Consider the following 17,385-nt stretch of genomic DNA (forward strand, 5'->3'; position numbering starts at 1 on the left):
GGATGTGGTGCGATTTTCACGCACGGTTGCTAGGAGACTATCGGGATGGGGACCCGATCATTATTATTTTCCCTTATAACATGGTTATAAGGGAAAATAATAGCATTCTTAATTACAGAATGCATAGTACAATAGGGCTGGAGGGGTTAAAAAAAAAAGATAATTTCACTCACCTTAATCCACTTCATCTTTGCGCTCATCACATGGTCCGTCACATGATCCACCACCATGGTAAAAGATCATGTGACGGACCATGTGATGAGCATAGTGCCGTCACCACAGGTCCTTTTCCTGTGCACAGCAATGATGAAGACAGAAGAGAAGCCGGCTGCGCGAGCAAGTGGATTAAGGTGAGGTAAATTATTTATTTATTTATTTTAACCCCTCCAGCCCTATTGTACTATACATTCTGTATTAAGAATGCTATTATTTTCCCTTATAACCATGTTATAAGGGAAAATAATACAATCTACAGAACACCTAACCCAAACCCGAACTTCTGTGAAGAAGTCCGGGTTCGGGTACCAAACATGCAAATTTTTCTCACGCGCGTGCAAAACGCATTACAATGTTTTGCACTCTCGCTGAAAAATCGCGCATTTTCCTTTATCTTATAGTGCCCAAAAACACGCCCGTGTGAAAGAGGCCTAAAAGTTTGCATCAGGCTAATGCCAGCGTGTCCATCCATCAGCGCTCGCACTGCCCCAGCATCAGGCAATGTAATAGGATGCTTATACTCCTCTCCCTTTAAATACACATGGATGCTAGGCTAAGCCAGTGAGAAATAGTTTTTGGTTGAACAGGTTTTCAGCTTACAGCTATTAGAATTTTATTGCTTCCTCTACTGTACATGTTTAACCCCTTAATGTCAGCTGATAGACTGGATAGCTGATATAACGCGATCATTCAGTTACGTAATGTGATGGCATTATGCCACGTTCATCAACGCTGCTGCTATTGTAACTGCATGGTTGATGGTGGTTTCTCATTTTGGGGTTTTAAATTGCTGAAAAACTGTTCACAGCTTAAATCACAGTATTTTTAAGAATACTCCACTTATTATGTAATATCTCTTTATGGGAATTCCATCTAATACTAGCCATAACAGCAGGGATGGGCAGATAATCTAACCCCTGGTTTGGGTACCAGCCAGGAGCCCAGAAAAGTTCCATCTCTCTACTGTACATCATTATTGATGACGCCAGTAAATGAGAGCTGCCCAGACTGTATTAGAGCATAAGCCCAAATCAATATGAGATGTTACCGCCCTGCATTACTGGGTGCTCAATCAATACAGCAATCTAATCAAGCCATATTCCAGCTCCTAATACAAGACTCTGGACCTACAGGTTACAAAGTGATCTGTTCTCCGAAACAGAAAGCCAACAGGATGGTAATGGACTGGATGGAGTTCATGGTTGCATTTTTTTTATTGGACTCGTTGCCTTGTGTGAAATAGACCTTCTAAGGCCTTTCCTTGCACAGTAATATATGGTCTAGGAAATGTCCCCAAGTTTTTTTCTGCCATTAGAACCAGATGGCGACGCATATCCTTTTTATAATGTTTATTTTTTCTTTTCTGATAGTAGACTCTTTAAAAATTCTATTTCCTGAACGTGATGACGGGGGCAGTCATCTTGCCTCAGCTGTTCTTGACAGCATTTAGCGAGATGCTTTACAGAAGCCTCATGGGCCACAGACACGATGGTCAGGAGGGGACCTCATTGACTTCTATGGGACAGTTTTCTAGACCATTGTACAAGGAAAGAATAGCTTTGAGGATCCCCTATTGTAAATGGTGGATGCTGTCATTTGTATAGAGGTGATGTTATTGTGATCCTGCCTGTAATGATAAGCAGATAACTGCAGTAGAGTGATCTGTACAGACCAAGAAGTGGCGCCTATTATTACGCTTAGTGGCCAGTGCAAAAACTGTTTTTTTTTTTAAATATAGATATTGACACTTAAAATTAAAAATAACATCACCAAAAATTCTTTAAAAATATGTTTAACATTAAAAAGTAACTAAACTTTTATAAAACTTTTTTTTAAATGTCCCAAATGCCAAAAGTTTTTCTAATATAGTTTTATTAATTGATTTTGACTTTTTACTAAATACATCTCCCCCTAAAGCCTTGATTTTCAAGTGCGCTTTAAATTCCCTATTCTGGCACATTGCTGACTTGTCAGTGCTGTATCGACTCTGCGTTGTATTGTGCACATTGCTGCCCGTGCCCCCTGAGGTTGGCTAAATGCTGGCACATCAGTACGCTGTAACCAAGGGCTATGCCAGGATTAGCTGTGCGGGGCGGCTCCTGCTTCACTAAGCTAAAGGTCCTGCATGTCAGCTTGTAGCTTAGCAAAGCGGGCACAGACAGGAGCAGCGCGGCCCCATTGATACAGTGCACAGTCCGTACTCCGCTGACAAGTCACCGATGTGCTTGAAATCGGGGCTTTAGGTGGAAATTTCTTTAGTAAAAAGTCAATCAATTTATGAAGTATGTTAGAAAAACATATTTTAGGTCATTTGAGACATATAAAAAAAAAAAAGTTGAATAAATGTTTAGTTACTCTTTAAAGCAATCCAAGCAATAGGTCATATTCTGATAATATTCCCCTTAGGCACATGACCTTATCCTTTTTGTGGTCCACAAACCAGGGATCTGCAAAGTGCGGATACCGGCCATGTGCATGCCGCAGTTTTCTCACTCATGAGTAGAAATGCCTATTCTTGTCTGCATGTTTTGCGGACCCATAGAAATGAATGGGTTCGTCTCCGATCTGTAAAAAATGCGGATTGAACGCAGACCAAAACTACGGTCATGTGCATGAGGCCTTAAAGGGGTTCTACAGTTTTTTTAAACTGATGATCTATCCTCCGGATAGATCATCAGCTTCTGATCAGTGGGGGTCTGACACCTGGGACCCCCGCCGATCAGCTGTTTGAGAAGGCAGCGGCTCTCCAGCAGTGCCGCGGCCTTCTCACTGTTTACCGTTGGCCCAGTGACGTCACGACTAGTATCAATGGCCTGGGCGGGGCTAAGCTCTGTTCACTTGAATGGAGCTTAGCCCCGCCCAGGCCAGTGATACTAGTCGTGACGTCACTGGGCCTGCGGTAAACAGTGAGAAGGCTGCGGCACTACTGCCAGCGCCGCTGCCTTCTCAAACAGCTGATCAGCAGGGGTCCCGGGTGTCGGACCCCCGCCGATCAGATGCTGATGATCTATCCAGAGGATAGATCATCAGTTTAAACAAAGTGCAGAACCCCTTTAAGCACATTCACTGCCAATTGTGGAGATGTGACATTATATGTTAGTGTGAACAGTGGTGGTGAGTGGATGAGATGTGACATAATATGTTGGTTTGGATGGGGGTGTTGAGGGGATGAGATGTGACATTATATGTTGGTGAGGGGACATGGGATGTGACATTACATGGTGGTGAGGGGATGAGATGTGACATGGAGTGGACTGTGGCGCTGAGGGTACATGAGATGTGAGGTGCTGAAGAGACATGAGATGGTGGTGAGGGGATGAGATGTGACATTAGACTGTCGTGGTGAGGGGACGTGGGATGTGAGATTACATGGCACGGAGGGGACATAAGATGTGACGTGCGAGCAATGTGCTGAGAGGACATATGATGTGACATGTTGGAATGTCTCGCTGAGGGGACATGAGATGTGACATGTGGAAGTGAGGCGCTGAGGGGACGAGAGGTGTCATGGAGTGAGGCGCTGAGGGGACATAAGATGTGACATGTGGAAGTGAGGCACTGAGGGGACATAAGATGTGACATGTCGGAGTGAGGCACTGAGGGGACATAAGATGTGACATGTGGAAGTGAGGCACTGAGGGGACATGAGAGGTGTCGTGGAGTGAGGCACTGAGGGGACATAAGATGTGACATGTGGGAGTGAGGCGCTGAGGGGACATAAGATGTGACATGTCGGAGTGAGGCACTGAGGGGACATAAGATGTGACATGTGGAAGTGAGACACTGAGGGGACATAAGATGTGACATGTGGAAGTGAGGCGCTGAGGGGACATGAGATGTGACATGTCGGAGTGAGGCACTGAGGGGACATAAGATGTGACATGTAGGAGTGAGGCTCTGAGGGGACACTAGATGTGACGAGGGATGCCTCCTGTGGGGGCGGCTCGGGCAGTGTGATGTGAGGCGCCTCAGGTCGGTGCCCGGTCTATTTATAGCCGCACGCTGCTGGGCTCGGGGATAGCCTTCACATGGGAGTGGTGTCCAGAGGGAACGACCTTGCCGGGGAGGGGTCCAGGAGCGGGGGGAGGACAGGAGCGGGGGGAGGACAGGAGCGTGCCCATTATGATGGTGGCCGGGTGACACTTGTGTGGGAGCGGTGTGCCCGGGACACTTGTAGAGGCGGCCAGGATGGGTAAGAGGCGGTGGTCGGGGAGGAAGGGGCGGGGCTGGGTGGTCGGTTGTAAGTGCTGGGAGGAGTGGTCGGGTCTGATAGTACGGGGAGTAGTAAGAGGGGGCGGTGTCGGTGGAAGATGGCGGCCAGGCGCGCCACTGTGCCCGGCACCTCCGCTCTGCCCCCGGCCGCTAGGAGAGCAGTGGGCGGCCTGGCTGACACGGATTGGTTTCTTTTCTCCCGGCAGGACTGTGACAAGATGTCCGGGAGCGGCATGATGAGGGACCCTCCACCCGGGACAACTTCAGGGACTGCTGCGGGAGACGAGTCCTCTGACAGCGAGGGCGAACATGAAGGACCCCAGAAACTCATCCGCAAAGTGTCCACCTCCGGCCAGATCCGCAGCAAGGTGAGAGCCGTGTAGTGTCCGCTGGCCATGGCATCACCTGAGCTGTCACCCTGGGGGCACTCCAGCCTTGTCAGATGAAGGTGTACCACTAGAAGTACTGGGCGCCCTCATCAATTGCTAATATTACTTGTAGAGCACTACGGAATATGTTGGCGCTATATAAATCTTATCCTAGCACTATGCCTTTACTTTACAAACTAGAAATTCCACTTTAAGATGGTGCAGTGCATGGGAAGTCTCCTCCAGAACGGCACCTGTGTGCCATGGCTGAATCTCTGGCCAGCCTGTGATGGGACCCCATTTATATAGTGGTGCCCAAGCGTCATGTGTGTCAGAGCTGCATCGTTATATAGTTGTGTGTGGTAAGCCAGGGCACACGACAAATCTGTACAAGAGCCGCGATTACTGTGTGATAGGCTCATACCAGAGCTGCTCTTCTATATACTGGTACCTGACGAGCCCCTGGCAGTGCCACACACTGTATATACTGGTATGTGACAAGCCCCTGCCAGTGCCACACACTGTATATACTGGTATGTGACAAGCCCCTGCCAGTGCCACACACTGTATATACTGGTATGTGACAAGCCCCTGCCAGTGCCACACACTGTATATACTGGTACGTGACAAGCCCCTGCCAGTGTCACACACTATATATACTGGTACGTGACAAGCCCCTGCCAGTGCCACTCACTGTATATACTGCTATGTGACAAGCCCCTGCCAGTGCCACTCACTGTATATACTGGTATGTGACAAGCCCCTGCCAGTGCCACACACTGTATATACTGGTATGTGACAAGCCCCTGGCAGTGCCACTCACTGTATATACTGCTATGTGACAAGCCCCTGGCAGTGCCACACACTGTATATACTGGTACGTGACAAGCCCCTGCCAGTGCCACACACTGTATATACTGTTACGTGACAAGCCCCTGGCAGTGCCACACACTGTATATACTGGTACGTGACGAGCCCCTGGCAGTGCCACACACTGTATATACTGGTACGTGACAAGCCCCTGCCAGTGCCACACACTGTATATACTGGTACGTGACAAGCCCCTGCCAGTGCCACACACTGTATATACTGGTACGTGACAAGCCAGTGCCACTCACTGTATATACTGGTATGTGACAAGCCCCTGCCAGTGCCACACACTGTATATACTGTTACGTGACAAGCCCCTGCCAGTGCCACTCACTGTATATACTGCTATGTGACAAGCCCATGGCAGTGCCACACACTGTATATACTGGTATGTGACAAGACCCTGGCAGTGCCACACACTGTATATACTGGTATGTGACAAGACCCTGGCAGTGCCACACACTGTATATACTGGTATGTGACAAGACCCTGGCAGTGCCACACACTGTATATACTGCTATGTGACAAGACCACGGCAGTGCCACACACTGTATATACTGCTATGTGACAAGACCCTGGCAGTGCCACACACTGTATATACTGCTATGTGACAAGACCCTGGCAGTGCCACACACTGTATATACTGCTATGTGACAAGACCCTGGCAGTGCCACACACTGTATATACTGCTATGTGACAAGACCCTGGCAGTGCCACACACTGTATATACTGCTATGTGACAAGACCCTGGCAGTGCCACACCACTGTATATACTGCTATGTGACAAGACCCTGGCAGTGCCACACACTGTATATACTGCTATGTGACAAGACCCTGGCAGTGCCACACACTGTATATACTGCTATGTGACAAGCCCCTGGCAGTGCCACACACTGTATATACTAGTATGTGGCAGCTGGTGCCAGAGCTGAACCCATGTGCAGGGGTGGGTAGTAATCCCTGCTTTGAGCTGCACCTTGAGTGGTGGTAATTGGCTATTCTTGACCTGCACGTGTACTCGGTCCTGATGTGTGCCCTGTATAATACCAAGTGGGCCCTTGTGCAGAGACGGGTTTGTAATGTGGTTGTGCTGGTGGTTTGCCTTGTTGTGACGCGGTAGGTGATGGCTTCCTGCTCTCTGATATGCTGAGCGGATTACGCACACTGTGAAATCCAGCAGCGGGGCTGGATGCCCTTCTAAGCTCTGCGCAGCGTCCAGGGTTACCAGCATTAACGTAAGCTCGGGTAGCTGTGTTTATCCAGGAGAAAATCCAATTCTCAGCTGGACGATGGCGTTTTTAAATGTTTTTTTTTTTTTAATACTGCCTGGTGTGTGATTTAACCGTAATATTTAGCAATTACCTGAGCTTTTAACTCTATAACGGACATAAACTGTAAGATTTGTATATACATTGTATGACTTGTGCTGATATTGAGTTTTAACATGTTCATGTCCAGCGCTGCCTTCTCAGTTCTGTCAGCTGTTGGGAAACAGTCAGTAAGCTTGTTGTCAGTCCCATCCCTAACTGCTTCACTGAACTTCTATCAGGCAGTGAGATGGTTAGTTCTTCTCTCCTGACCTGTCTGTCTAGTACCTACTTGTATCCCTCACGTAATAAGAAGTCTGATGACTCTGAGCCGTTCCTCTATTATTCCTGCTAGAAGTTATGAGTGAATTACTGGCAGTTTGCACTGACGGTCCAGATGGGATGTTACTAGTTGGGCGTGCGTCTCTACATAGTCTGACACTATCCATTCAGTGCCAGGCTGTGCAGGGGCACACCCCCAACTGGTACCATCCATCTGGACTTTCATTGCAAACGGCTAATAATTCATAAGTTCTAGCAGGAATAATGGAGGAACGGCACAAAATAGTCATCAGAATAGATGCTCCAGAATCACGTGGGGAATGCAAGTAGTTACTAAAACTGACATGTCAGAAGCGGTGAGAGGCTATTGGACAGTCCCCGGCGTAAAGATTACACTCGGCATAGATTTTGAGCTGGCGAGGATTTCTGGGAGATTTCATCTCTGAAGTCGGCAGAATAGTGAATACAGTTCTGGACTTTTGTACTGGTTGTAACTTGGGTTCTGTAACTTTGTATGTATGGAAGTATTAAAGGCCGTAAATGAAGACTGGATTATCTTTGGGAAGTAGTGTAAAAAGAGCAAAAATGTGTATATTACGTATTGCATTATGTATTGTGTGTATACCCCGTGCGGTGCAGAAACGTTTGTTAGGGTGAAACCATCAAGAAGTTGCTGCCGCCTCTCCTGTGTGTTGTATGTGACTAGGCTGGTATTATTACCACTCGGTACCCGCTGCATTCATGTCTATGGAGAGTGGCTCCGGCCGGGGACATGGGGCCCTTTGTTTCTGTGAGGAACCAAAAATCACAATGGGGGTCACTTATCAGAGACTGGCACTCTACACCCGTTTCTGCTGTAGGGGGTCATAATGATCCCAGCGACTCCGTAGGTAGCTCTGGGTTAGTGAGGAGCGAATTTCCGCTTATGAAATTTGTTCTCACTTTGTTGGTAAAAGGTGAATTGTGTTATGGATTCCGTTACCACGGACGATAACGCAATTCTATGACGGAATACATAACGGAATGCCTTTAGAGGACTCCCCTGCATAACGGAAACAGGACGGATCCGTTATGCAGCCCATAGACTTCTATTATGATGGAATGAATAACGGAATGCCTCTAAAGGCATTCCGTTATGTAATCCATTAAAGAATATGCCTTGAAAACGGCCGTGTAGTGAAAAGACGTGTGGAAGCTACTATGTGGAAAATGGCCATTGTCCACGACTCTGACATGCCTACAATTTACAGCAACCATACATGAAGACTAGAGATGAGCAAATTTAATATTTTGAAATTCGTTCTCACTTCGTTTGGTGGTAAAAGGTGAATTGCGTTATGGATTCCGTTACCGCGGACCATAACGCAATTCTATGACTGAATACATAACGGAATGCCTTTAGAGGCATTCTGTTATTCATTTCGTCATAACAGAAGTCTATGGGTGGCATAACGGATCTGTCCCGTTTCCGTTATGCAGGGGAGTCCTCTAAAGGCATTCCGTTATGTATTCAGTCATAGAATTGCGTTATCGTCCGTGGTAACGGAATCCATAACGCAATTCACCTTTTACCAACAAACGAAGTGAGAACAAATGTCAAAATATGAAACTTGCTCATCTCTATTCTGGGTGTATATTAGATGTAGTGCAGTCTCTTTCCTTGTGGAGTGTGATCTAGTAGCGGGCACATTTGGGTCAGGGGCAGCTGTGGTTATCACGAGTGACCTGAGCCTGGCACCTTGCGGTTGACCACACGCTGTCATGTTACATATACATTACAATAACCGTAATACAGTGTACTCTTCCCGGATCCACCATGTTCTTCCTAATACTTGAATAACATCATTAATCCAGTCATTGTGCCTCTGCATGAACAACATAGGCCTAATTTCATCTTCATGGACGACAATGCGCCAGCTCATCGGGGTCGCATCATTAGGGAACGGCTGCTGGAGACTGAGGTACCTCAAATGGAGTGGCCTGCACTTTCTCCAGACCTGAATCCTTTTCAAAACCTATGGGATCACTTGAGTCGCCGTGTAAAGGCTCATAACTCTGTACCCCAGAACCTCAATGACCTGAGAGCTGCCCTTCAAGAAGAGTGGGATGCCATAAGCATGTCAATAAGTTGACTTGTGAACAGCAGGAGACGTCGTTGTCAAGCTGTAATTGGTTCTCAAGGCCACATGACACGTTATGGAGACATTGACGTTATTTGTGGGGTATACCCACCACTGGTGTTTGCTTTTGTTTCAATACATTGTTTGGGATGAGAAAATCACCACTGCTGCTTCTACTTAAATGCCCTACTTTCATGATATAATATCACTGTAGCGTAAACTTTTTATGTTTCCATAAATTTTACCCGAAAGCCAAATATCCCTAACTTTTTGTGAGTAGTGTGTGCCGACGTGAGTAGCTCTATTCATTACCATTAGCAGCAGATTCTGGCTCACGTGAAGGAGGCCGGTGGGTGGAAAGCTTTCTAAGGACACACACACTCTTGTTTCTGTGTTGAAGCCTCAGGATTTTTATGTGCATTTTTGGTGGCTCTTTTCTTAATTCTGTGCATGTGCTTTTTCTGCTGCATTTTTGAGGTCTTGGGAAGCTGATTGAGACCCCCCCCCAATACCTAGAGCATACTGTATTTTGCTAAAGATGCCAGTGACCTCAATAACGAAGATCCTACAGACAGCTAGAGACTTTGAAGGATTATTATTTTTTTTTTTTAAACAAAAAATAATGCTACAAAAAATGCCACCAATGACCTATAAAAAAATGTGGCCCACATTTACTAATGTGAATTCACCTAGACACCATCACATACTGCACCAAAATCTGAAATCACCTGAATGGTGCTTTCAGCAATCCATGTGCTTCCTGCCAAAACAACCCAAATGAATGGAACTGATTTTCATTCATAGAAAATGTTCACAATTTGCTAATCAATGGGTTCTGGCACCTGAATCCCCACAACAGTTAGACCATAAGGCCTCTTGCACACGACCGTATGCCCTGCGAGACCTACGGTCCGTGAGCGGGCCATATGTCCCGGTGCGGCATTGATCGGGAGCACACAGCATCATAGATTACAATGATGCTGTGCACGACGGGCCGCCCGCGGGGCTATTGTCCCGCACTCATAGGATCATATGAGATTAAGGGATTGTGCCGCTATGCACAGGACAGGGAATACGTGTTTGATTGCTGGGGTTCTGACCTCTGGGACCCCCACCCAACACGAGAACTGGATCCACAAATGCCGCCGACCTGGCCCATGAGAATGGAGTCATGGTGTGCACGTGCATTCTTTATTTCATTTATTTCTATGGGACTGCTGTGAGAACTGTACTCCCAGAGAAAGGGAATGGAGTGGAGGACACACATGTGCACCTCTTCTCCATTCTTGTGGGGCAGTTTGGTGGCACTTGCGGAACCCAGTTCTTGTGATCACAGGGTCCCAGCGGTTGGAGCCCCTAAAATCAAACACTTCTTCCCTGTACTGTTATTAGTGGCGCAACCCTTTAAATTACAGAAGCCCCTTCACATATTTCCCCTGTACAGTGCTGACCTCTTTAGTCCTCATGCTAGGTATAGAATGGACTGCTATTCCACAACTTTGAGAACATCCTAAGGTGTATTGTAAGGCTGCTTTCACACAGTTTTGTGTGGCCTTTTTTTGCTGCACAAATGCCATCTCCACATATTAGTTAGTCCTCAGGATAGGTCTTCAGTATCTGATCGGTGGGGGGGGGGGGGGGGGGGGGGGGCGGTGCCTTCTCAAACAGCTGATTGGTGGGGGTCCCGGGAGTCAGACACCCCCTATGCTGCGGACAGGTCATCAGTATCAAAATCCCGGAAAACCCCTTTAAAGGTCTGTGTGAAATGGCTCCTGGCATTTTTGTTAGTTAACCCCTTCCCGACTTATGACGTACTATTACGTCATGGAAGCCACTGCGTTCCTGCAATTTGACGCAATAGTACGTCACGGTGATCGGGCAGATGTATTGTAATGCATTTCAGAGGGGATCAGACCCCCAAAAGTGAATATCAGAAATGAAGTAATGAAAAAAAGTGTTTTTAATAAAATAATAAAGTTTTTAAGTAAAAAAAAAAAGAAAAAAAGCCCCTTTCCCCTTATTTTATAATAAAAAACAGAACCCCCCCCCACACTTATTAGGTATCAACGTGTCTGTAATGACCGGCTCTATAAATATATCACATGATCCACCCTGTCCGATAAACACCATATAAAAAACTGTAAAAAAAAAAAAAGCAATTTTTGTCATCTTACATCACAAAAAGTGCAACACCAAGCGATCAAAAAGGCATATACCCCCAAAATAGTATCAATCAAACAGTCACCTCATCCTGCAAAAAATGAGACCTTACCTAAGAGAATCGGTCAAAAAATAAAAAAGCTAGGGCTCTCAGACTATGGATAGAATGAAAGATCATTATTTCGGTTTCAAAAATGCTATTATTGTGTAAAACTTGAATAAGAAAAAGTAGACATATTAGGTATTGCCACGTCCGTAACAATCTGCTCTATAAAAAAAAAAAAAAAAAAATGCGCCAAAACAACCTATTTTTTGGTCAGCTTGCCCCATAAAGTGTAATAATAAATCAAAAAATCATATGTACCCAAAAATGGTACCAATAAAAACGTCAATTCTTCCTGAAAAAACTAGCCCCTGCACAAGACGATTGGCAGAAAAATATAAAAAAATAGGGCGTTCAGAAAATGGAGATGCAAAAACCAAATTTTTGTTTAAAAAATGCTTTATTATGTAAAACTGAAACAAACAAACATAGAAAGTAGACATATTTGATATCATTGCGTCCGCTCTATAAAAATAGCACATGATCTAACATGCTGTTAAAAATAAAAACATCAATTTTTTTGGTTACCTGGCCTCACAAAAAACGTAATATAGAGCAATTAAAAATCATATGTACCCCAAAATAGTACCAATAAAACTGGCACCTTATCCCGTAGTTTCCAAAATGTGGTCACTTTTTTGAGTTTCTTCTGTAAGGGTGCATCAGGGGGGCTTCAAATGTGACATGGCATCTAAAAATCAGTTCAGCTAAATCTGCCTTCCAAGGCCCCCTGCACACGATCAGGATTGCGCGCGGATTTTGCGTGCGGATTTGCGTGCGGAAAATCCGCACCGTAGGTCATGTCCATTGTATTCTATGAGAATTTGAAATTCTCAATGCACACGATGCGGATTTTTTCCGCGCGGATTTTGACCTGCGGTGCGGATTTTAAAATCCGCGACATGTCAATTAATTTTTTTTTTCCTGACCGGATTTTCTTCATTCACTTAGTGAAATCCGCATGCGGAAAATCCGCACCGAATCCGCACCAAATCCGCACGCAAATCCGTATGCAAATCCGCACCAATTAATGCGGATTGACCGCACAGATTTGCCTGCGAACACCTGCGGATTTCAGTGCGGATTCTCCGCACATGAATCCTGAACGTGTGCATGTACCCCAAAAACCATATAGCGTTCCTTTCCTTCTGCGCCCTGCCATGTGCCAATATAGCAGTTTACCACCACATATGGGGTGTTTCTGTAAACTACAGAATCAGGGCAATAAATATTGAGTTTTGTTTGGCTGTTAACCCTTGCTTTGCTACTGGAAAAAATGGATTAAAATGTAAAATCTTCCAAAAAAGTGAAATTCTGAAATTTCTTCTCCATTTCCCATTAATTCTTGTGGAACACCTAAAGGGTTAACAAAGTTAGTAAAATCTGTTTTGAATACCTTGAGGGGTGTAGTTTGTAAAATTGGGTCATTTTTGGGTGGTTTATGTTATGTAAACCCCACAAAGTGACTTCAGACTTGACCTGGTCGTTAAAAAGTGGGTTTTGGAAATTTTCTGAAAAATTTAAAGATTTGCTTCTAAGCTTTCTAACGTCCCCAAAAAATAAAATGTCATTTTCGAAATGATCCAAACATGATGTAGACATATGAGAAATGTAAAGTAATAACTATTATATGAGGTATCACTATCTATTATAAAAGTAGAGAAATTGAAATTAGAAAATTTGGGAATTTTCCGAAATTTTTGGTAAATTTGGGATTTTTCCACAAATAAAGGTGAAATATATTGACTCAAATTTATGACTATCATGAAGTACAATGTGTCATGAGAAAACAGTCTCAGAATGGCTTGGATAAGTAAATGCGTTCCAAAGATATTACAACATAAAGTGACACATGTCAGATTTGCGAAAACTGGCCTGGGCAGAAGAGCGAAAACTGGCCCGGGATAGAAGGGTTTAAGTGGCTTTTTTGTTGTCTTTCTGGCTTCCTTTCACTGTAAGCAAAAAAAGAAAAGCTAGAAAAAACTCAGCAAAATGCAAGTGCCCTAACAAGAAGCGCAAACTTATTTTGGCTTTTTATTTTTATTTTTTTAAGTGGTTAAAAACCGACAAATGTATGTGTTTTAGGGCCCCACATACAGTATGAAGACCAATCTTTTTTTGCAATAAGGATAAAAGGATTTCTTTTTGCATAGAACTTAATATGAAATACCGTAGTTCTGTGGATATGTGAAGTAGCTGGTATTGATAACACATATGTTACAAGGATGCACATCCTCTGGAATGAGGAATATAGGAAGGAAAAAGAATAAAACTTCCTGAAAGTCCCGCTCACATCTCTACCCCACCCCTCCTCTGCTGTATGTTGTGTACTAGGGTTCACTCGATCTGATCTTCCAGAACAAGAGAAGAGTTTCATAGCAGTGGACCAAGCAGAAAAATGATGTTTGTAAGCTTTCGGAGGCAAATTATATATATATATATATATATATATATATATATATATATATATATATATATATATATATATTATATTATATTCTTTTTTTTATTTCTTTTCTGGTAAGCCAGTAAAGGTATCGCTCCTTCTAGGGTATGTTCACCGGTGCAGTTTTTTAAGCCAAAATTTAGATGTGGATCATAAAAGCAGACGCCTCTACGTCTCCTTTTTCCATCTAATCCACACTTAGGGCTCATGTACACGACCGATATGTATTTTACTGTCCGCAAAACATGGATCCGCAAAAAATACGGATGACCTCCATGTGCATTGCGCATTTTGCGGAATGGAACAGCTTGGCCATAATAGAACAGTCCTCTCCTTGTCCATTATGCAGACAAAAATAGGACATGTTCCATTTTTTTCCCCGGAATGGACATACGGAAACGGAATGCACACAGAGTAACTTCTGTTTTTTTAGTTTTTTTTTGCTAACCCATCGAAATGAATGGTTCTGCATTGGATCCGCAAAAAAAAACCCGGAACAGATGCAGAAAGAAAGAAAATACGTTTGTGTGCATGAGCCTTTAGTTTTTCTTTCAAAAACTGCACTTGTGAATGTACACTTAAACTTTTGACATAACACAAGTGTTTAAAGAGTGTGGTACAGGATTAAAAAAAACATGGCTGCTGTCTTCCAGTAACAGCACAACACCTGTCCAGAGGTCGTGTCCGGTATTTTGGTCAGTCCTATTCACTTTAATAGAGCTGAGCTGCAGTACCAGACACAACCCATGGACAGGTGTGATGCTGTTTCTAGAAAAAAGCAGCCATGTTTTTCTTAACCTTACCGTCCCGCTTTAACGTCCCATAGCTTTATCCTTTTTTTTATATTTTTTATTGATATCTAAATACATAATGATGTTTGTAAAATAAGGCCGTTTGAGTTGCTATTCATTGTTTTTGTCTTGTTTTTCCATTTGAAAAAATTAAAGGGAATGTTAGGTAAAACATAATAGAAAAACTGAAGAAAATTCTTTTCAGAGGTAACTGGGAGCTTGCTAAAACTACCGTTGGCGTATGTCCCTACATAGCGGATATGCTGCAGATTTGCTGCAATTTATAAGGGTGAAGTCCACAGTGGATATCTACAGCAGAGTTCACATGTTGCAGATTTAAAGAGCATCTGTCAGCATAAACAACCCTATAAAGCTAGGCAGTTTAGTGCCTGGAAGAGTTAGTTGATCATGCTGATTAAAACGCCATTTTCATTATGTTTCTACATTGACCCGTTGTCTAGAAATCACTCCTTTTACCATTATGCAAATTAGATAGCTTGAGCACCAAGGGATCAGCCAGAGCCCCCGGAGTACCAGTTTTGTGACATCCCTCTGTTATGCCCACTTTTGCCATTTAGGATCTGTGCTGCCCGGGATGCAGCAACAGATCCATTGCAAAAGTGCAAGGCACAGAGCAGGCACTTAATTATATAAAGAGTGATTTCTAGACGGGGCAATGTAGAAACATAATAAGGTAGCATTTTAATCAGCATGATCAACCCTACCAGGCAGTATGGCTAGCTTAATAGGGTTGACCATGCTGACAGATGGTCTTTAAAATTTGTGGGTAACCTGAAAAAAAATAATGAAAATCTGTGGCATGTGGATGAGATCTCTTAAGATTTTCTCCACTTTCATGGTACTGTAAAACGCTGCTTGAACCGTGGACCGGAGATTCCAGACTCCAGTGTCAGATAGTAACTGGATTAATAGGATTTGGGTGTTTTGATAAGGGCCCATGCACATAACCATATTCTCTGTCCTATTCACTTCAGTGGCGCTGCAAAAAATGTGGACCGCACACTGTGTGCACTCCTCATCTGTATGTCCGTTCTGTGGCCCCGCAGAAAAGACAGGACATGTTCTATTCTTGTCCTTGTCCAGACAAGGGTAGGACATTTCTACAGGAGGTGGAAAAAAAGCCGACGTGCACACGGCTGGGATCCGTGTTTTGCGAATCTGTGGCTTATGTGTGCATGGGGCCTAAATGTCACTGTCTGAGTATCACATTACTGGTAGGAACTTGTAGCATTTAAAAAAAAAATAAAAAAAATAAAAAAATAAATTTGGGGTGGGGAGCTGTAAAAAATGCCAGAATAAATGCATTAGTGCTTCTTAAATTGGGAGGCAGCTCACACCGGCAAGGTGCTACCCATTTCTTGATGTGGCACAGCATGCCCCCCAAGTGTCCTGGATTCAGCAGCACAGTCTGCGTGCCCAAGACACAACTCTCATGTCCTTGGACAGTGCACAGATCCCTACTTCCAGGAAAATGCAGGACAGGAACAGGACGTTACCACTTAACTTCCATTTAGTGCAGAACGGGGCTTGTACTGAACACTGGTGGTGGCTGAAGATTGTCACCTTATGCCTCCCAGCGATCAGACGTCTGGTCACAAGGTCCATATTATAATAATTGCAAGTCCAGTCAATTCCAGTCTTTTTACTACTGGTATGAATTTAGGTTTTTCTCCAGTGAAACCACACCAGTATATTACCGCACAAGGCTTTATTGGAATTGTTAAAAAGCTGGGGTGTTACTATTACATGTGTACACAGGACAGCAGAATGCAAATCCCTCACAGCCACACCTGTCATTTGATGCTTAGAAATGTTAAAGAATGGGTTAGAAAAAACAAAAAAACTCCAAAGCCTTACTCAGCTCAGTGAATTGCTGCTATTCTGATGCTTATGAGGTTTACGCTGGTCTCCAATTTCTGGTCCTGGCTTGACAAACAGAGAATGGCAGTAACTAGCTGAGTGGGCATCTCCTGCCATTAAGGACCCAAACATAGTTTTGGTCCGCATCCGATCAGCATTTTTTTTCTGTCCGCATCCATATGTGTATGTCCGTTCTGTAGGCCTGCAGACAATAGGCATCATTACAAAAAAAAAAAAACAGATGCAATGGGAGACGTCACATTTTTGTGGTTTGTATAAAATAATTTTGTAAGACAGCCATTCCTTGATGAAATAAAAAAAAAAAAATGTATTTAAAAAAAGTCTAAACAAAAATCATACTTTTATTATATTTGTGCTGCAAAACTTGCACTGTACTCTCAAACAGCACAGAAAAATGCTAATTCTCGCAAATAAAACTAGGCCTTGTCAATACCAAAAAATTAATACAAAATTATGGCTGCTTAAACATGGAAAGGCAAAAACTTGAAAAATGAGCTGGTCATTAAAGGGTTAAGATAAATTCCCAAGTTGCTCCGTTGCCCAGGCTAGTGCATTTGATACTGAACACTTAGGCTACTTTCACATCTCCGTCATGTCTGCTCAGACGG

The 17,385-nt window shown here is 43.9% G+C and overlaps 1 protein-coding gene across 4 annotated transcripts in view; it reads left to right on the forward strand.

Annotated features, from left to right (window-relative positions):
* Positions 1 to 17,385, forward strand: part of DGKH (diacylglycerol kinase eta) — a 227,219-nt gene that overhangs the window by 25,654 nt on the left and 184,180 nt on the right. For 3 of the 4 annotated variants that reach the window (XM_040425411.1, XM_040425415.1, XM_040425412.1), the window contains exon 1: positions 4,527 to 4,796. In XM_040425411.1, coding sequence (XP_040281345.1) covers positions 4,527 to 4,796 — 270 coding nt within the window. Of the gene's footprint in view, positions 1 to 4,526; positions 4,797 to 17,385 lie in introns of those variants that run through there. The other variant, XM_040425413.1, reaches the window with a different exon arrangement.

The sequence above is a fragment of the Bufo bufo genome, chromosome 3 (genome assembly GCF_905171765.1).
Source record: "Bufo bufo chromosome 3, aBufBuf1.1, whole genome shotgun sequence".
Lineage (NCBI taxonomy): Eukaryota > Metazoa > Chordata > Amphibia > Anura > Bufonidae > Bufo > Bufo bufo.